At 38.1% G+C, this 16,519-nt stretch overlaps 1 protein-coding gene across 1 annotated transcript in view; it reads left to right on the forward strand.

Annotated features, from left to right (window-relative positions):
* Positions 1–16,519, forward strand: part of tmtc1 (transmembrane O-mannosyltransferase targeting cadherins 1) — a 264,439-nt gene that overhangs the window by 10,882 nt on the left and 237,038 nt on the right. The window contains exon 2 of the mRNA XM_030149448.1: positions 8,301–8,478. Coding sequence (XP_030005308.1) covers positions 8,301–8,478 — 178 coding nt within the window. The remainder of the gene's footprint in view (positions 1–8,300; positions 8,479–16,519) is intronic.

Consider the following 16,519-nt stretch of genomic DNA (forward strand, 5'->3'; position numbering starts at 1 on the left):
GACGCAGGAGATAAAAGAAAGAGACAAGAGCACGAGCCGAAGAGTGAAAAATAAGAAATGACAAAGAAGGAGTGATAGACAAAGAGTAGCTGAGTCAGACGATGTTGGAGCTTCACTTCCTAAATGCTGTGGGTCAGTTGTAGAAAAACAGACTTTATTACCTCACGTTCACGCATCCACTCAGGTCTGTGCTGTCCTTGCATCGGCCAAGGCATTTAATTATCCATAAAACTTTATTTCACTAAGAGGTGTCTTTCTTTATCGTATATTCAAAGCTTGTCAAAAGCATTTCCACCCTGCGTCGGCTTGTCTGCCTGCCCGCCTCGCCTGCAGTGTTTTATTCAACCTATTTAACAGCGCAGGGATTCGCTTTAACAAATTACTGTAGCCCGCTAACTGCTGATGTAGTGTTCCCTGGGATAATTAACAGCCTATTTTTAGTAGCCTCACAACCCTCTCCTTTGGGTCACGGCCCAGTCTCTGTGCACTGTTCAATATGTCAGGATAAAGGACAGGACCTCATCATGCTGCTGCTGCTGAATGGTCACTAACCTGCACAGAGACACAGAGCTCAATTATCTCCCCTTCACCTCCACCGTCGACAGTCACTGAGGACACTGGCTCTGTCCTGGCGGATGTGAGGATGTGATTTCCCCATACTCTAGCCAGCTGGAAAAGCCTCCTTTATGTTGGATCTTTTTAGGGGTCTGGGCTCCGACGGCATTGGAATTGCTTTTGCTCTGAGATTTATTCTTCTCTCTTCTTTTGTACTGTTATTATGACAGTAAAACCAGGTGTGAGGATGAGACGGAAAGTGGTGCAAAAGGGAAATTTTAATAGAACTGAGGCAATGCAGAACTTGTTCCATAAAAAAGCAGTATGTCAATCACAAAGAGGTGCTAACATAAATGTGATGATGAATACGTTGAACTGCACATACTACATTCACATGCTTCATATTCATGTGTTCTGTGCTTTTGCACCTTGATGCACTTACTCTTTGCACACAGTACCCGCTTTTTTTATTTTACTTATTTATTTTTCCTTGCTTAGTGTACAGTTTATTTCCTTTACTTCCTTTTAGTTTAGTTTAAAGGTGCGGTGCGAGATGTTTTCCTGCAGCATTTTTTTTACTATATTGCTTAAAATCCCCTTCACACCCTGATTACAACCAATTAATTAAATGCCCTAACGCAAAAAAAAAAAAATGTAGTCACCTGTGGAATGGACAGGACTGAAAAAACATCATCCAATCATTTTAAACGCCCAATTGAAATGATTGAACGGTGATATGTCACTCAAACTCAACTGCCATTTGTCCCTCCCCCCTCTGTGCGTATCCCTCTTCGTGCATGAATCGTGCGTTCTCAGAGGTTTGGAGCACTGGTACAGGAAACGAAGCCAGAGTCAGAGCTTGGCTTTATTAGCTATATTGTGATATAGCTAAAATTTGCTTAGAGGTCTTATTTCTGTCTTTGTGCATAAGAAATCAATATAAGTGAATCCCCAAAGGAACTTTGTGTTGGTAAATGCAAGTTATGCAAATTTACAGGATTTCAGTTCTGTTTCAACATGTTGATGGTCATATGAACAATGTTTTCGGGTCAAAAATGTCCAATTTCATCACAATTAATGCTATATTTTCATGTCACAAATGGCCAAGTTTTATTTTAACTGAATTTACCTGAAAAACAAGTATTCTATTCTTTTAGATTCCCCAATTTTTGTTACAAGATTATATACTACATATCACATGTTTCATTTGTACAGGTTGCAATATGGAGTATGGTGCTGATCCATCCTGCTTATGTTACGCACATACATACATTAAGAATGTCACACGTCACTTTTTAAATCAACAGTTTTCTAATAATAAGCATTTTTATAAAGAAATAACAATTCTATATTGTTATTTACTCTTTAGTATGATGATAAACTATACAATAAATAATTATGATACTAATTTTTGCACAGGGATCATTTGTGAAAACAGTGACATGGCTGCCGAGCATCAGTATGCTGGGATCCGTAACAACCATGTCACATCCGTCCACTGCCACATTTTGTGTTTTTGTTAAGCCGTTATTGTTTTAGATCCGCAATACTAACATTTATGAATAAGAGGAGAATTAGCAATAGTAAGTTTATAAGTTTATTACTAATAAAGTACTGGTACTGACCAGATCATCATGGGTAATGTCACGTCCGTCCACCAGCAAAAGTTTTCACATACACATGCTATTCAAAATCTGATATTTCTGAAAATATAGCTTCCACTGTCAAATAATATCAGTAGTCTGTGCACAAATGTATTTGCATTATTTCAACACAGTTCTATGCATTTCTTACAACTGTTTTTTTTGACAAAAATGGCCACTCATTTGACCCCCTAAGTAAATTTTAGCCGGATAGAAAGTTCACCGGCAAACTGTTTTGTCACTAACATAAATCAGTAGGAAATGTAACATTAGTCAGATAGGTATGAACTGGGGCTTTTCTGTAAGAGTGGAGGTGCTGGAGGAGACTGAATGAGGTCTGCATGGATCGGGGCCGCTGGAGCTGAGTGAATTGTTGCTGTGCAGCGCTCGTGAACCCTCGAGAACAAGCATTGCGCGTGGCAGCACTCTGGAGGCGTGGCTTCGGGGGGATGTCTGAAGAACGGGGTTTGGACTTTTGGATTGAGTATTTTCAAAATGTAGCTTGCTCACACCATTTTTCTAAGATCTCATACCCCACCTTTAAATTGTTTTCATTGTCCAGTTTATTTCCTTTATTTCTTTCTAGTCTAAGTGTTTATGGTAGTTATGTGAAGAGTTGATTGCTCAGCACTGCTGTGTATATGACAATAAACTTCTTGAATCTTGAATGCTCTTTGTATGTAGCAACATCTGCTAACATAGGCCACGCCCACTTCTGCCTTTAAGTTATTTGGCAAAATACACAATAGCAACTTGTTTTTAGGATTATTCCACATATTATTCCTTTTTTCCCCTAAACTTTATACTAAATGGTTCTTTTGGAACTTCATAGTGGAACTTCATGATACTTTTCTTGCACATTTTTGATTATATGAATGGGATTTGGTAGCTTTTTTGGACAAAACATTATACCTTCACTAGACACCCTCGGAAGAAAATATCCTTTAAATAATTAGGTAAGTGAGGTCGTAATACCTCTAAATCACACTGTTTGAGGATGTCGACCACAGATCAGTCTAGATGTGGGTCAGTCAAGTCCTGGGTACCTGTACAAAACTGAATTCCAGTTTGACCTATCGGTTCCACATTGGTTCTACGTGAGTAAAGCATGCACAGTATTTGCTTTTGTTTAAATGGGTACTAGTGAGGATAGAGTGTGAGGTAGAGAAGGGGAGATTGTTCACAAAGTGTTGTTCTGTTGAATGAGTAATCAAATACAATGGTGTTGGACAGATTTTAAGGAAATGCTGAAAGGGGGTTACCATGTATTCATTTGAACTGATTCAATACAAGAGATAGGCCAGTTAATTGGTTTGGCTGGTTACTTAGGACCAAAATGAGGTGATGTTGGCTTTGAAAAGGCCTGATGAGGCTCCTGAACTAGGAAAAATAATTAACAGATGAAAGGATAAAAGATTCCCACTTAAATTTTTGGGTCAGCTTGATGTTTAATTCACCATTTGTTGAGTAATTACTTTGAGTTTGATGGTGAGTGATACAGATTTATTTATTTAGATGTTGATTGTCCAAATGTCCACTTCAGCAGTTGTATAGTTTATAATATAAGTAATGCAGTTAATTCAGATTTGTATTGTATTGTCAATGTCAGCATGTTTTAAGATTCAAGATATTTATTATTGCATGCACTTTAAAACAATGGTTGCATCATAACAATGGTTTGTTTTTGTTGGCCTCTTTTCAAGTTAAAAAGACAATTTTAGAAATGTGTAAAGCTGAAAAAACTCCAAATCTAAAGCTCAATCTAAATATCATCACCTTCCTAAAATTACTGCCTTTGTCATTTTTTTTCATATGTTTCAGGAAAACAAAAATTTTAACCAGAAATTGGTTATTTGATGATTTAGGCAAAAAAGGTCACATTTGTCAAAAAATTATACAGGCACTTATTTTAGGACGGTGGTGATGTCTCTGCTTTGTCCTGCTCCAAACTGTCATATTTGTTTCTGCCTCTAAAAACACAGTATCAGTTGATCGGTTATTGAAGCAAAATTGTCACAAACTGACTTTAAAATAGTCAACTTGTCAGGACAATAGACTTTTAGTTAACTGCACCATTTCACCAACCGTTACAATCATATTCATGACCATGTATATCAGTCACTATTCTGCAGAGCTCACTCATCTGTATTCGTCTGGAGACGATTCATTACGAAGGCCCATAAAGCAAAGGTCACTGATTAGAGTCCTCCATCAGCCCGTCGGTGTGTCCATCTACAGACCTACTTCCTGCCAAAGCGTCCTTGAGCAGGCCACCGATCCCTGACCCGCTCCCTCATTGTGAGTCCTTCTGTATAAGCATGTCAGCTAAATGCCTTTAATAAGAAATTTTAATTCCTCTGGAGCATTTCATATTGGAGGGGTCGGGACCCCGGGCCCAGCCTTCAGGGAAATTCATCTCCCCGATCCTCACTTGTTCCACACTCATCTCAGCAACAGCCACGAGGGCAGATCGGCATCGGCTGAGGTCAGGGTGAGATAATGGCGCGGGTTAATGCTTTCTGTGCAAGCTCAAGCAGGTTTTATCGGTTTTTCCTCATTGAATTATGTATAAAAGAGCGATAGTAGAGGCCAGAGTCTCCTTCAACATAAAATGGACCAGACGAGGACCCACAGAGGACCCCATTAGAAGTAATTATCATCAGCGATGTGGAGTTCAGATCTGGGGCCATGTTCTGTTCGGCTTTCTGTTTGGTTTTGTTCAGCTCAAGCAAGGATTGTCCTTAGTGCCACACTTTACATAAAGGAAACATTAACCCTCATCATTCAGTTTTACCCTTTTTTCCTTCAAGAGACTTTGAAGTTCCAAAGGGATATGATCTTATTTTGTATAATGAACCTCAAGCACATGACTGTTTTTTAACAAAAGTTAATCTTTAGAATCTCCGAGTCTATGAAGCTGACACTAGTTCTAAATAAGGAAGTGTCCATAAAGGGGGTGCATATTAAAACTACGTGTTTTTCAACTGATGATAGTTATTTATAGACTCACTGAAGCCAGTATTGATAGAGGTTTTTCCACTGGGACATTGTCTTTTGCATTAATGAGTGGCTTTTTAGAACTGTGAACTGGATGGAATTTTAAACACAGCATTTGCAGCCACATGAGTTAATATTAAGGTAAGGGTATTGGAAAATAGAACTGACCAGAATTCAATTTTTACAAATGAATTAATCAGTCATTATTACTAACATGTACGGTTGTTGTGTTAGAAGTTCTCATGTGCTGGGAAGAACACGGTCCCTGATCTGAACTCCTTATGTCTGATGATAATTTCCTGTAATGGGGTCTTTGTGTGGTCCATTATACTGTATGTTGAACACATACAGAATTTCCCTTTTATAGAGTGTTTTGTGTAAATAGATATCGATAATTATCAGTGAAAGTGATCATTTTAATCCTGTGTTTTTAATCCAAACCAGGAGGAAAAAAAAAGTAAGCGCCTTACTTTGAATGTAATGACTTCATCTATTTAACGTCTCCCCTTTTCAAGGAACCTTAATACCATGTTAAGATAGATAGATAGATAGATAGATAGATAGATAGATAGATAGATAGATAGATAGATAGATAGATAGATAGATAGATAGATAGATACTATATTCCTCTCAATGGGAATTCACAATCTTAAGACAACATGTGCTAAATGGCTTAAATTTCCTTATAGATATTGGGCGTGCAACGGTACACGATGTCGTCCTGCTCGGTACACCTCTAGCGGTTCAGTACGAGCATGTATTGCAGGATGGCTCATTTGTCATTTTCAAATGACATTTCTGGACAACTCGCATTTATATTAGAGCTTTGGAAGATGACTGACTTATGGAATTCTACTGTCATTGGCTGGAGCCGGTCGTGCTGCACCCAGCTCGTTTGATTTAAACAGAACTCAGATCCAGTTCTGAGTAAGGGCTCATTTATGCTCTATGTTAAAGATGCAGACGGAGCATTCTGTCCATCCCCTGCATAGATTATGTGCGTAATTCTGTCCGTTTTCCTGCTTTTTCAACTTGTGGCTCTGTACTCAGACAGAGAACACAGAGCAGTATCTCCGGGAACCGTGGAGGCAGTGTTGAGAATTGAACAGAAAAATTTCCATAAATAGTGGAACTTTTCAAAGAGTGACTGTGTGAGTTAATGAAAAACTACAGACATATTTATGACAACTACCTTTCTGAATATTAACATCAGTATTCACATTAGTAAAACCTCCTCCATCGTTGCCATGTTTGTTATTATTTACTTTCTTCTCCTTCTTCTTCTCCTCAAAAAACTTTGCTCTTCTTTGTGGTATTTAGCTAGTATGGTAATTAAGAGTGGTGCCTTTTGGTGGATTGATTGAGGAACGCTCATTCCAACGTACAGGACGTATGAAAATATGAAGGCAGTGACGCATGACAACGTTAGAAACAGACATACCTATTTACGTGCATAATGCGAACATAAATGAGCCTTAAGGCCCTCCATCAGCTCCCAGTTAAGTTTTGTCACACAGCTGGGCTCCAGATGGCCTCAGCATCCGAACCGTACTGTACCATGAACCATGACTCAAGAACTGCAATACGTACTGAACCGGGGAAAACCTGTGCCATTGCATCCCTGATAGATATAAACATCATGTTCAGTGAAGAATAAACCTCAGTATCAGAGCCCATCAGCTCAGCTCAAAATTGTCCAAAAGTGTTTCAGACACCCTGTTTGTTGTGGGTTGGTGTTTGGGTTGAAGCCCCTTGGTACCTGGTTTTGCTTTTCAGAAATATCTGGATGAAATCACTGACCTTCTCATCCCTTACATCACTCAGACTGGGTGGAAATGTCAGTGTGGTGGAAATGAATTTCAAGAAACATTCTGCAATCTATCTGTTCAAATGTTTTTATCATGTTCTCAACTATTTCATCATAAATGGGGCTCTGGAGAACAGAAAGTGTTGCACTAAGTTCTGTACAGTAGAGCTGAGCTTTGAGGAGAATACAGGTTCACCAATGACTTCTCCAATCTGGGATCCAATGAACATTCCAGCATTCAGCTTTGCATCACTTTGGACTGCACCCATTTTTTTTTTTTTTTCAAGTTTTGAAAATCAACTGAATTGTGTTCACTTAGAAAAAGAGAATACTGGAGTGATATGATGCTAATGGCTGTATATTTACTTGTACATAACTCCTGCTGGAGAAATGATAATTTCAGACTTGGAATCACCGTACCTGATTTAGGTAAAATCATCAATTTTTCTCTTGGTACTAGAGTCACTGTTGGCCAGTTTTATTTGTTACGATCAGAATAAGGTAAAGGTTGGTGAAGCATCAGGGGATTTCAGATTCCTAGAAGTCTGAAAACAATTATATCAAGTTCTTCAACACAGGATTGTATAATTAAGAAAAATGGGAAAAAAGGGTTTAGCTGCAACATAAACAAAATAACCATGGAAGCCAAAATTGTTAATTTCTAAAGAAGGAAAGTGTTAGGCTTGTTAAATTTACTACAGAGCCCAAAAAGTGAACAAGCTATACCATCATATAAGTGTAGATTTTAATTAAAGGAGAATAGTTGCAGCTTAGCATCTTAGCTGAAGAGCACAGGAAGATGTTTCAGCCGGAGCCTGAACGACTGCGATGCTCAGTTCTGCCTCCCTCGTCTGGGTTTGTTGTTGTCATCAGGTTGTTGATATTCTGTTGGGTGGTGAGGGGATTGTCGCAGCCTAATACCAATTATGATAAAGTAGGTGAAAATTGCATATCTCACTGTTATTGTTCGCTGAGGGATTAGATGCCGCTGGATCTTAAGCGGGGTGTGATTTGATGTTGGGAAACCTGACAGTCACGCTCTTTTCATTTGAAATTCATGGCACTGCAGAAAATGGATTGAGATTCTGTTCAGGATTAGGAGACAATCACTCCATCCAGGAAATGTAAAAGGTAATTTACTTTTGGGATTCCTGAGGTAAATCCTTAGTGGGATTTATCAGGGTGATTGTTTCAGATAAAGTTGACCCTTTTCTTCTGTCTGTATAGTCGGATTTTATGGAAACAAAAACGACACTGACTGTATTCATGTTTGCTGTACTTTTTTTTCTCTCTGTCAGGTTGAACATCTTGCTCGACGGCATGACGCCTCTGTATTTCCACCTTGTTAACGTGTGTTTGCACTGCGCCGTAACCTGCTTGCTCATGCACACGTGCGAGCGCTCCGTGTTCGAGGATTCACGCCTGGCCTTCGTGACAGCGCTGCTCTTCGCCGTGCACCCCGTCCACACTGAGGCCGTGAGTGATACACACATTCTACATGGATCACATCATGTGTAGATATGTGACACCTTCAGCCTGTTACTGCTAAATTACATGTTTGTGCTGAAGTGTGATGTTGAGAATGGAAAACCAGGAGGTGGAACAAAGTGGAACACCTCCCCAGATCTCATCAGCTCTGCGGTTGAAAACACCAGAAAACACTGTGCACCTCACCAGAAACTAATTACACTGGGTATTTGTCCTGTAGTCTACACGCTTGGGCGATTGGCCTAAAGCACGGTGGAATGACGATGGAGAAAACTGATTGCCTGTGGATAGTCCCAGGCTGATTTCTTCTGACTGAAATTCTCTTTAGTATTACTTTTAAATTAACATGAATGTAGAAGCTGAGTCAGGAGTTGAATAGAGAATCATGTTTTACAGAGTCTTTGTCACCAATATTCAGTCAGGATCTGGTGTCGCAGATCCAGAGAAACTCATGCTGTCGTTTCTGCTTGAGAATGTGAAATCACCTCATACCTATTCAGTTTTTTCCCTGTCACCAAAAGCAGTTGAGTTCAAATAACCCCCAATTAAACCTGGTTTTGTACCTTTATCATCTTCCATTAACCTTCGAGGTCAACGGTCACAGCCCTGTGACTGAATCACATGACAATTTCAACACGTCATAGCGTCGGAAGTTGGTCACGTAGACCACTGGGGATAATTGCATTTCAAAGTGCGGTCTTGAAACACTCTCCCACTTTTTATTTGATGTTGTTAGAGTAAATACAACCAGAGATATGACAGTTTGAACTCAGAGCAAACAAACGTGAGTAAAAGTAAGAAAATGATGTGAGGGGGTGTTATAACCATACCTTCATAATTTTTTGTCCTTTTTCAAAATGGAAGAAACTGGTCGAATCTGCAGATTGTCATCCACAGACTGCATTAGCATTACAGGTAAGGGTGAGAATGACCCCCACCTGAACCAGATGTGGAAACCGGGAGGACCGGGGGAGTGAGAAAATGCCTATGTAAAGATATGCTTTTATGTCAAATATTTGAGTATAGTTTTAATTTATTACAATTTTGATTTTATATACCTAATATTTGGAACCAATATTCACTTTTAAAGTCTTTGAAAAGGTTCGTTAACCATCTTTGTGCTATTTATGCAATAAGTTATGTAAATTTTTCAAATCGGATTTTATATTTTTTATGTGTTTTTTGGCCTTTTATGTTGACATAGTTGGTTTAAGTGAAACAATAAAAGGCAGATGAGATAGATGAAGTTGTGCTGAAAAAAAGGTACCAAACATGGGTATAATAAACATTTCTTTATATAGTATATAAAGGCAAAATCAAAAGTACTCAAAAACGGCCAAAATAGGCTCAGACCCCTAAGGGTTAACCCATTATGACCCAGTGTTACTTTTGTGGCAGTCCCAAAACATTTTTTTGTCTGTATTTAACTTTTCTTAAGTGATTTACCACAGTTTATTATGACATTATCCTCTGTATTTTTAGGATTTTTTTCAGTGAACATCAGGTATTTTGCTATATTTAATTTACTGATCATGTAGATGTTCATAAAAGCTCAGATTAAAGTTGAGGGTTATTATATCAGAAACAGAGAAAACTGAAGAAAAAGTGACTTTTTCAGCAAAATATATCATTAACTGATCAAAAACCCAGTGTCTCCATCCACTGTCATTGATCCAACTCCATGGGTTTTACTGGTGAATCAATGTTGTGGAAGATGACAGTGTTTCCATGGTAACTATGGAGCTTCTGAACGTCCAAATGGATCATAACTGATGACTATGAAAAGCTGACAAACTGCATTTTACACCAATTATTTACATGTATTGATAGGATTAGTGGATCAACAGGTATTAAACATTTTAGATCAGTAGATGGTTTTGGTTGTCGGTGGCTGTTTGGGTCTCTATGGGTTAAGGTGGCAACTCTACCATTAGTTGATTTTTTTTTTTTTATTAGTCAATTAAACCTAACCACTAAAAATAACCATTACTTCTACCATTAATCTTGATGATGAAAGAGCTTTTTACAAATAAAAATCTTGTGACCTGAAATGACAAAGTGCTACAAATGAAAACCCTCATGAAAACAGTGTTAGTTGCTATTTGCTCATATCCCAGAACATGTTGATGTCCTCTGTCAGTATCTTAAACAGTAGATGTGTTTCTCCCTTCGATTAGAAATGTGGACTTTTCTTTGGAGTCATCTATTTTTACCAGAGAGGGTCTTTGTTTTTACTCCAGCTGTGTTGCAACCTACATTAAAACAAGACACATATTCTAAATGTACCGTATATTTATACACAGCTAAGCCAAAAAAGTCCAGTACATCATGCTGCTTTTGACCACCTTTAGCTTCAATTACATTACATGTTTACTCTGATATTGTTTATGCCATGCAATGTTTATGCAACATTACAATAAATATTACAACATTTATTTAGTCCAAGATTTATAATTGGGTGTTTCTATGAAACTGGGTACATTTTGGTGCCTGCCACTTTGCCAGCTTTTTAGACCCAATAATAAAAGAGAAATTTAGACATATTTCCCCCCAGGATGTACCTAATGATGACCTCTAATATTGCAAAATTTTTTTTATCTTGCTCTGAGCCATCCTAAAATTAATGAATGTTTAATAAAATATTGTGACCAAAAATAGGACCAAAATTGGGACATGATAAACTGCCTAGGTGTCAGTGCATTTGATCTGGACCACATAGCTTGAAATGGTCTTATATACCACTATAAATAAAGACATTGTGTTAAATTTGTTGATTCTAGTGGTATTTCTAATCCAGACATGCAGGTTTTTCATGAATCTCAGTCTCATTCCAGCTTTCGGGTGTAACCCATTGTGTCCACTGGTGTTACATGCAGAACCTGCCCATTTAAACACATATAAATTGTGAGATTTTGCAACAACATTCATTTTTGTGAAACACTCTGCCTTGCATATTTACTCTGATTCCCAAAATGTACCTGTGAGAGAATAAAGAGATACTCAAAAAAATAGTAACATGTAATTTTTGTGTCCTCTTGACTGTTTTACACAGATTTTTGTATAAAAATTTTTATCAAAAAATATAAAAATGTGTTTTATCTGAAAAATAGTTTCTCTTTTATCTCAGTAAGTATTTATTTTTAAAACAGACTCAAAGTGCTTTCAAACTTGCTTCATAACATTAGTCTACATCTGGTTTGAATTTTGAGCCCCCATGTCCTGTTTTTAGGGACCAGTTTCATAGAAGCACCCAAATGACAATGGGAAAGTCAGGTCATTGGGTAAAGTTCTCTTGACCACATCCCACAGATTCTCAATGTGATTCAGGTCTGGACTTGGACAGGTCTGAAATGGATTAATAGTTATTTAAGGAATGAGAAGCTACTCACTGCATTAGTTAAGGAACTAGGTAGAACTGAAACAGATTAATCCTTGCAGTAATTATCCAGTGGAAGGATCTGAATTACTTGTTTAGTTAAATCCAGGTGGGAACTGCATATATCCTTATGAAACTGGAATGATATCAGAATATACCATGTCTTCATTGGAAAACTGTCTAATCCAGATATACAGGGTGACACAAAAAAACGGGAACTTTTTAACATTCCAATAAAACCAAGAGTGATGGAAGAAAAATATTTTATTCATAGTAATTGAAACCTTAAAACATGCCATTTAAGAAACAATGATGGAATTTTCATTTTTTAAAAATTACTTCCTGTAGATGGTGTCCTCCTGTACGAATGCATTCTTGAAATCTGCTGTTGAGATTCCTCATTGACCGCTGCAACATCTCAGCTGGGATACTGTGAATTTCATCCTGAATTCTCTGTTTTAACTCATCCAGAGTTCTTGGTCGAGTCGTGTACACTCGTACTGAGATAGCCCCACAAGAAAAAATCACAAACGGACAAATCTGGTGATCTAGGGGGCCAGAGAACGTTACCGAATCTTTAGATCACACGGTTACCGAACAATTCTCGCACAGCCGCCAATGGTTACTAAAATGGGGGTGTGTTTACTTGCTCAAGGTCACTGTCTCGCACTGCTGCCACTTGCTCATATCTGCTAATACGCACTTCAAAAATTCCAGTTTTTTTGGGTCACCCTGTAATTTTTAAAAAATGAAAATTCCATCATTGTTTCTTAAATGGCACGTTTTAAGGTTTCAATTACTATGAGAAAAATATTTTTCTTCCATCACTCTTGGTTTTATTGGATTGTTAAAAAGTTCCCGTTTTTTTGTGTCACCCTGTATTTATATGGAGTCTGTCAAATTCTGAATATGTTGGGTTTTGGAAAAATAGTGGAATAATAGTGTTTATGTGAACATATCAAATCAAAAACTGAAAGACTCATTAAGAACAAAAAATGTAAAAGTAATGAAATTTGGAAGCTCCACAGACCTAAAAGTAGTAAATGATAAGGATCATCGTGCCTTTTTTACATTATGCTTTTCCACTTGTTGGAAAGCGTTCAACATTCATGGGCTTTAGAATTAACCATGTACTCTGCAGAAATACCTTTGATCAATAGAGCAGGTTCTGATGGTATGACATTATTAATCATTTGCTTTCAGTTCACTGAGTCCTCTGTGTCCCCGTCAAGCGCTGCCATTTAGAAGTTCTGCTCTACTTTGTGTATGAATCCCAAAGGGCAACATTTGTCCTAATGTGACTTGCTACATGAAATGGAACGAGGAGGAGGAGGAGGGTGGGAGATGTAAAAAGACAGAGTGAAGAAAGAGAAATGCATGAGGCTCAGTGGAGGAGGACAGAGGGGAGCAAGAGGGAAGTGTTGAGGGAGGGAGGGAGCAGGAGAGGCAGAGATGAATGAGGAGCAGGACAGCAGGACGTTGGTCTGACTCCCTCAACAGAGACATGAAGAAAAGGAAGGTTCACAGGAGCAGGGGGAGCGAGACGACAAGACAGGAAAGCAAGCGAGAGCAGAAAGCATGAAACAGTCAGAAATAAGGTCTCAAAGTCTCCAGGCCAATGTAGACAAGCGTTTGATTTCCCAGCTCACCTCTCAGCACGCCAGTCACACTGCAGAACAGGCTGGATGTAATGGAAGAGGAGGAGGAGGAGGAGGAAGAGCAGGGAGGGGGCTCTGAAACAAACTGCATCTCCTACACTTAGGCTCGGATGGAGCTTTATTGACTCTGAATGAAGTTCTGAAATCCACAATTCTACCCACTAAGTCCCCATGAAATGTCTGGCAGAGGTATTTACTTTTACACATTTACATGTTTCATCTGAAACCAGGAATCTACGCAGGCTGCTTCCTTCCCAGAAAGCTTAGGCTGCACTGATTCGTCAGGGCCAAGTCAGTGTCTGTTCTGAGTGCATAGGTCATGTTTCTTATCTCTTTCTGTATTATTTGGCTGGTTGCACATGCAAATTGTACATGTTGACTTGTGTTTTACCTGTTGCCTCCGCCGTGATGATGAAGATATAAACCACATCAAAACTGACAATAAGAATAATTCGGATTCTGATTGTTATACTTTTTTTGCTGCTTTACATTAGATTAGACCAGTGGTTCCCAACCTTTTTTGGCTCATGACCCCATTTTAACATCACAAATTTCTGGCGAATCCAGGCATTCAAAATGGAGACTTTTTTTTTTTGCTAAAATTAATTTGTTTTTGATCATGTAATCGTTTGCTCTACTATGTTGCAAATAAACATTAATTTTAGACAACATTTAGGCTATATAATGTGTGCTATTATGGACGGAGGCAGAAAAGCCAGGTGTAGATTACTGCACGAAGTGAGAATTTTATTTTCCTTGGTCAGGATATGTACAGTCAGTCCAGCTTGGATTTACAAGGCTGACAATTAATACTGAACAAACAATAACTCAAACTATGAATTATGAAAGAGCTGCAGCATCTGAAACTGACCACAATGAACATTTGAATGATAAACAGTACCACAGTGCTTCAGTTTCAGCTTCACAGTTTGTCATGTCTTTTATGTTTTGGGATTGTCTCTCTCAACTCACCACATATTTTTATTAGTAAGTTTTTTTTTTTTTTTTTTTTTTTTAACTTTTATCAATTACTATAAATTTCAGGCGACCCTATTTGAATTCCAGGTGACCCCTCGTGTGGTCCCGACCCCAAGGTTGAAAAAGACTGGATTAGATGAAACTTTATTGATCCCACAGTAGGGAAATTCACCAGTCAAGGCAGTAACAAGATAAAGTGCAAGAAAATGTGCATGAATAAGGTAGTGCAAAAAACAAACAATACAAAAAAAAAAAAAAAATAGTAATAAGTAAAACTCTATATAAGTTATACATATTTATATACTGAACAGAATAGCAGTATATCTGGGGTCATACAGACGTCTGTTGTATAAATGTGGTCTGAGCTGAATGTTCTTTATGGTTTGCAGAGGCGTCTTCCACTTGTGTCCACTTGGGGAATCTGCATGTTAAGCTGTGACATCATTTCCTGTTTATGGGTCCTTTCACGTTCATTCCTCTGTATTCGGTTTGCTGCAGTACTGTGTCCACGAGTCCATAAAACACATCCAGTTATTACTACCACTTTCCAGGTGGTGATAAAGAGCACAGGTAGAGGATGAAGTTGATAAATAAAGTTACAATTCTTTAACAAATGAGAAAACTGAAGTTTGCTGCTGTGTAATGTCAGTGTGTTATCGAACTGACCTTTAGTCCCATTGCATCTGCCAAACTGGACTTTTATGAATTCTCCTGATATTGAATAAGGCTTCTATGAAGTGTTTTATATATTTACACCTCATCTTTTGTTTGTCAGCAATTTGTTTGTGCTGTCCATCTCAGGGGAAAATAAAGAAAGAACAGATTTATATCAACAGACAGCGGAGCATGGGGTAAAGGGGTGCAATGCTGAAAACAGACCAACACACTTAAAACCATGATTTACTTCAAGTGAAACACCAACTATTGAAACTCATTGTTGTATTTGAGTTAAATAAATGAATTTAACCCAAACTGGAACTTCACTAAAGGGAAAAGTTGAAGTGAAATGTTTGACCAGGACCTGAGTTTTTTGGCATCACCACCTCAGATTTAACAAGTAGATTGGTCTCAGTGTCCGATCCTTGTATCTTAATGCATCTGTAGTGATGATCCACAACTGCTAGTGCATATCCTCTGGACCAGTCAACTCTACCAAGTACAAAGGACCTGGTAGGGTTTTGATTTGGTGTGAGGTTTTGCAATATTATAATTAGGGCTGTCAAAATTAACGCGTTAACGCAGATCATGATTAATCTGATTAAAGATTTTAACGCAATTAACCCATCTGCGGTGCAGAATGACTCTGAATGTCTCTGCCAATGCATTTCGGGCAGTTTGTCCAAGTAGAGTTAGCGTCGCATAAATGGGCAGTTGATCCGGCAGTGACAGGCAGCAGAACCAACCCATAAAGATGGAAGACACTACACAGCACGTTGGCCCTCTGGATGGAAATATGAGGACAAAAGAAACCCAAGACAGAAGAGTCGACTGACATAAAGCATTATACACACTCTGCAGGAAGGAGTTTTCTTTTCACCGAAGCACTTCCAGCTTAAAATACCACATAAACGTGAAGCATACATTAGTCTGGGGTTCTGCTAGCATTTTGGCTAGCACATTGCCCAGTTTGCGATAAACACGGAAAGTGCATATATATTCCCTTCTTTCTTGAGTCTGTTTGCTCATGCAAAATGAAACGCAATTAATATGGATTGAAAATGAATGATATTTAATCGGAATTAATCAAAATTAATCCACAGCAACCCTGTAATTAATCAGATTAAATATTGAAATCGTTTGACAGCACAAATTATAATATATATTTATTAATTAATATTTGTGCAGGTGTTTTATTGAAGTCAAAATTAGAATATGTCGGATTGCAGGATGATTCGTTAAATTATTTCGTGTTTAACACAAAATATCATGTTCAAAAATACAATTGAAATACTAGCAAAACTACTTTTTCATCGAAGTTGGGCCAGATACTAGTGTGTTTATGATGCACTAAAACTTA

Source organism: Sphaeramia orbicularis, chromosome 12 (genome assembly GCF_902148855.1).
Source record: "Sphaeramia orbicularis chromosome 12, fSphaOr1.1, whole genome shotgun sequence".
NCBI classification, from domain to species: domain Eukaryota; kingdom Metazoa; phylum Chordata; class Actinopteri; order Kurtiformes; family Apogonidae; genus Sphaeramia; species Sphaeramia orbicularis.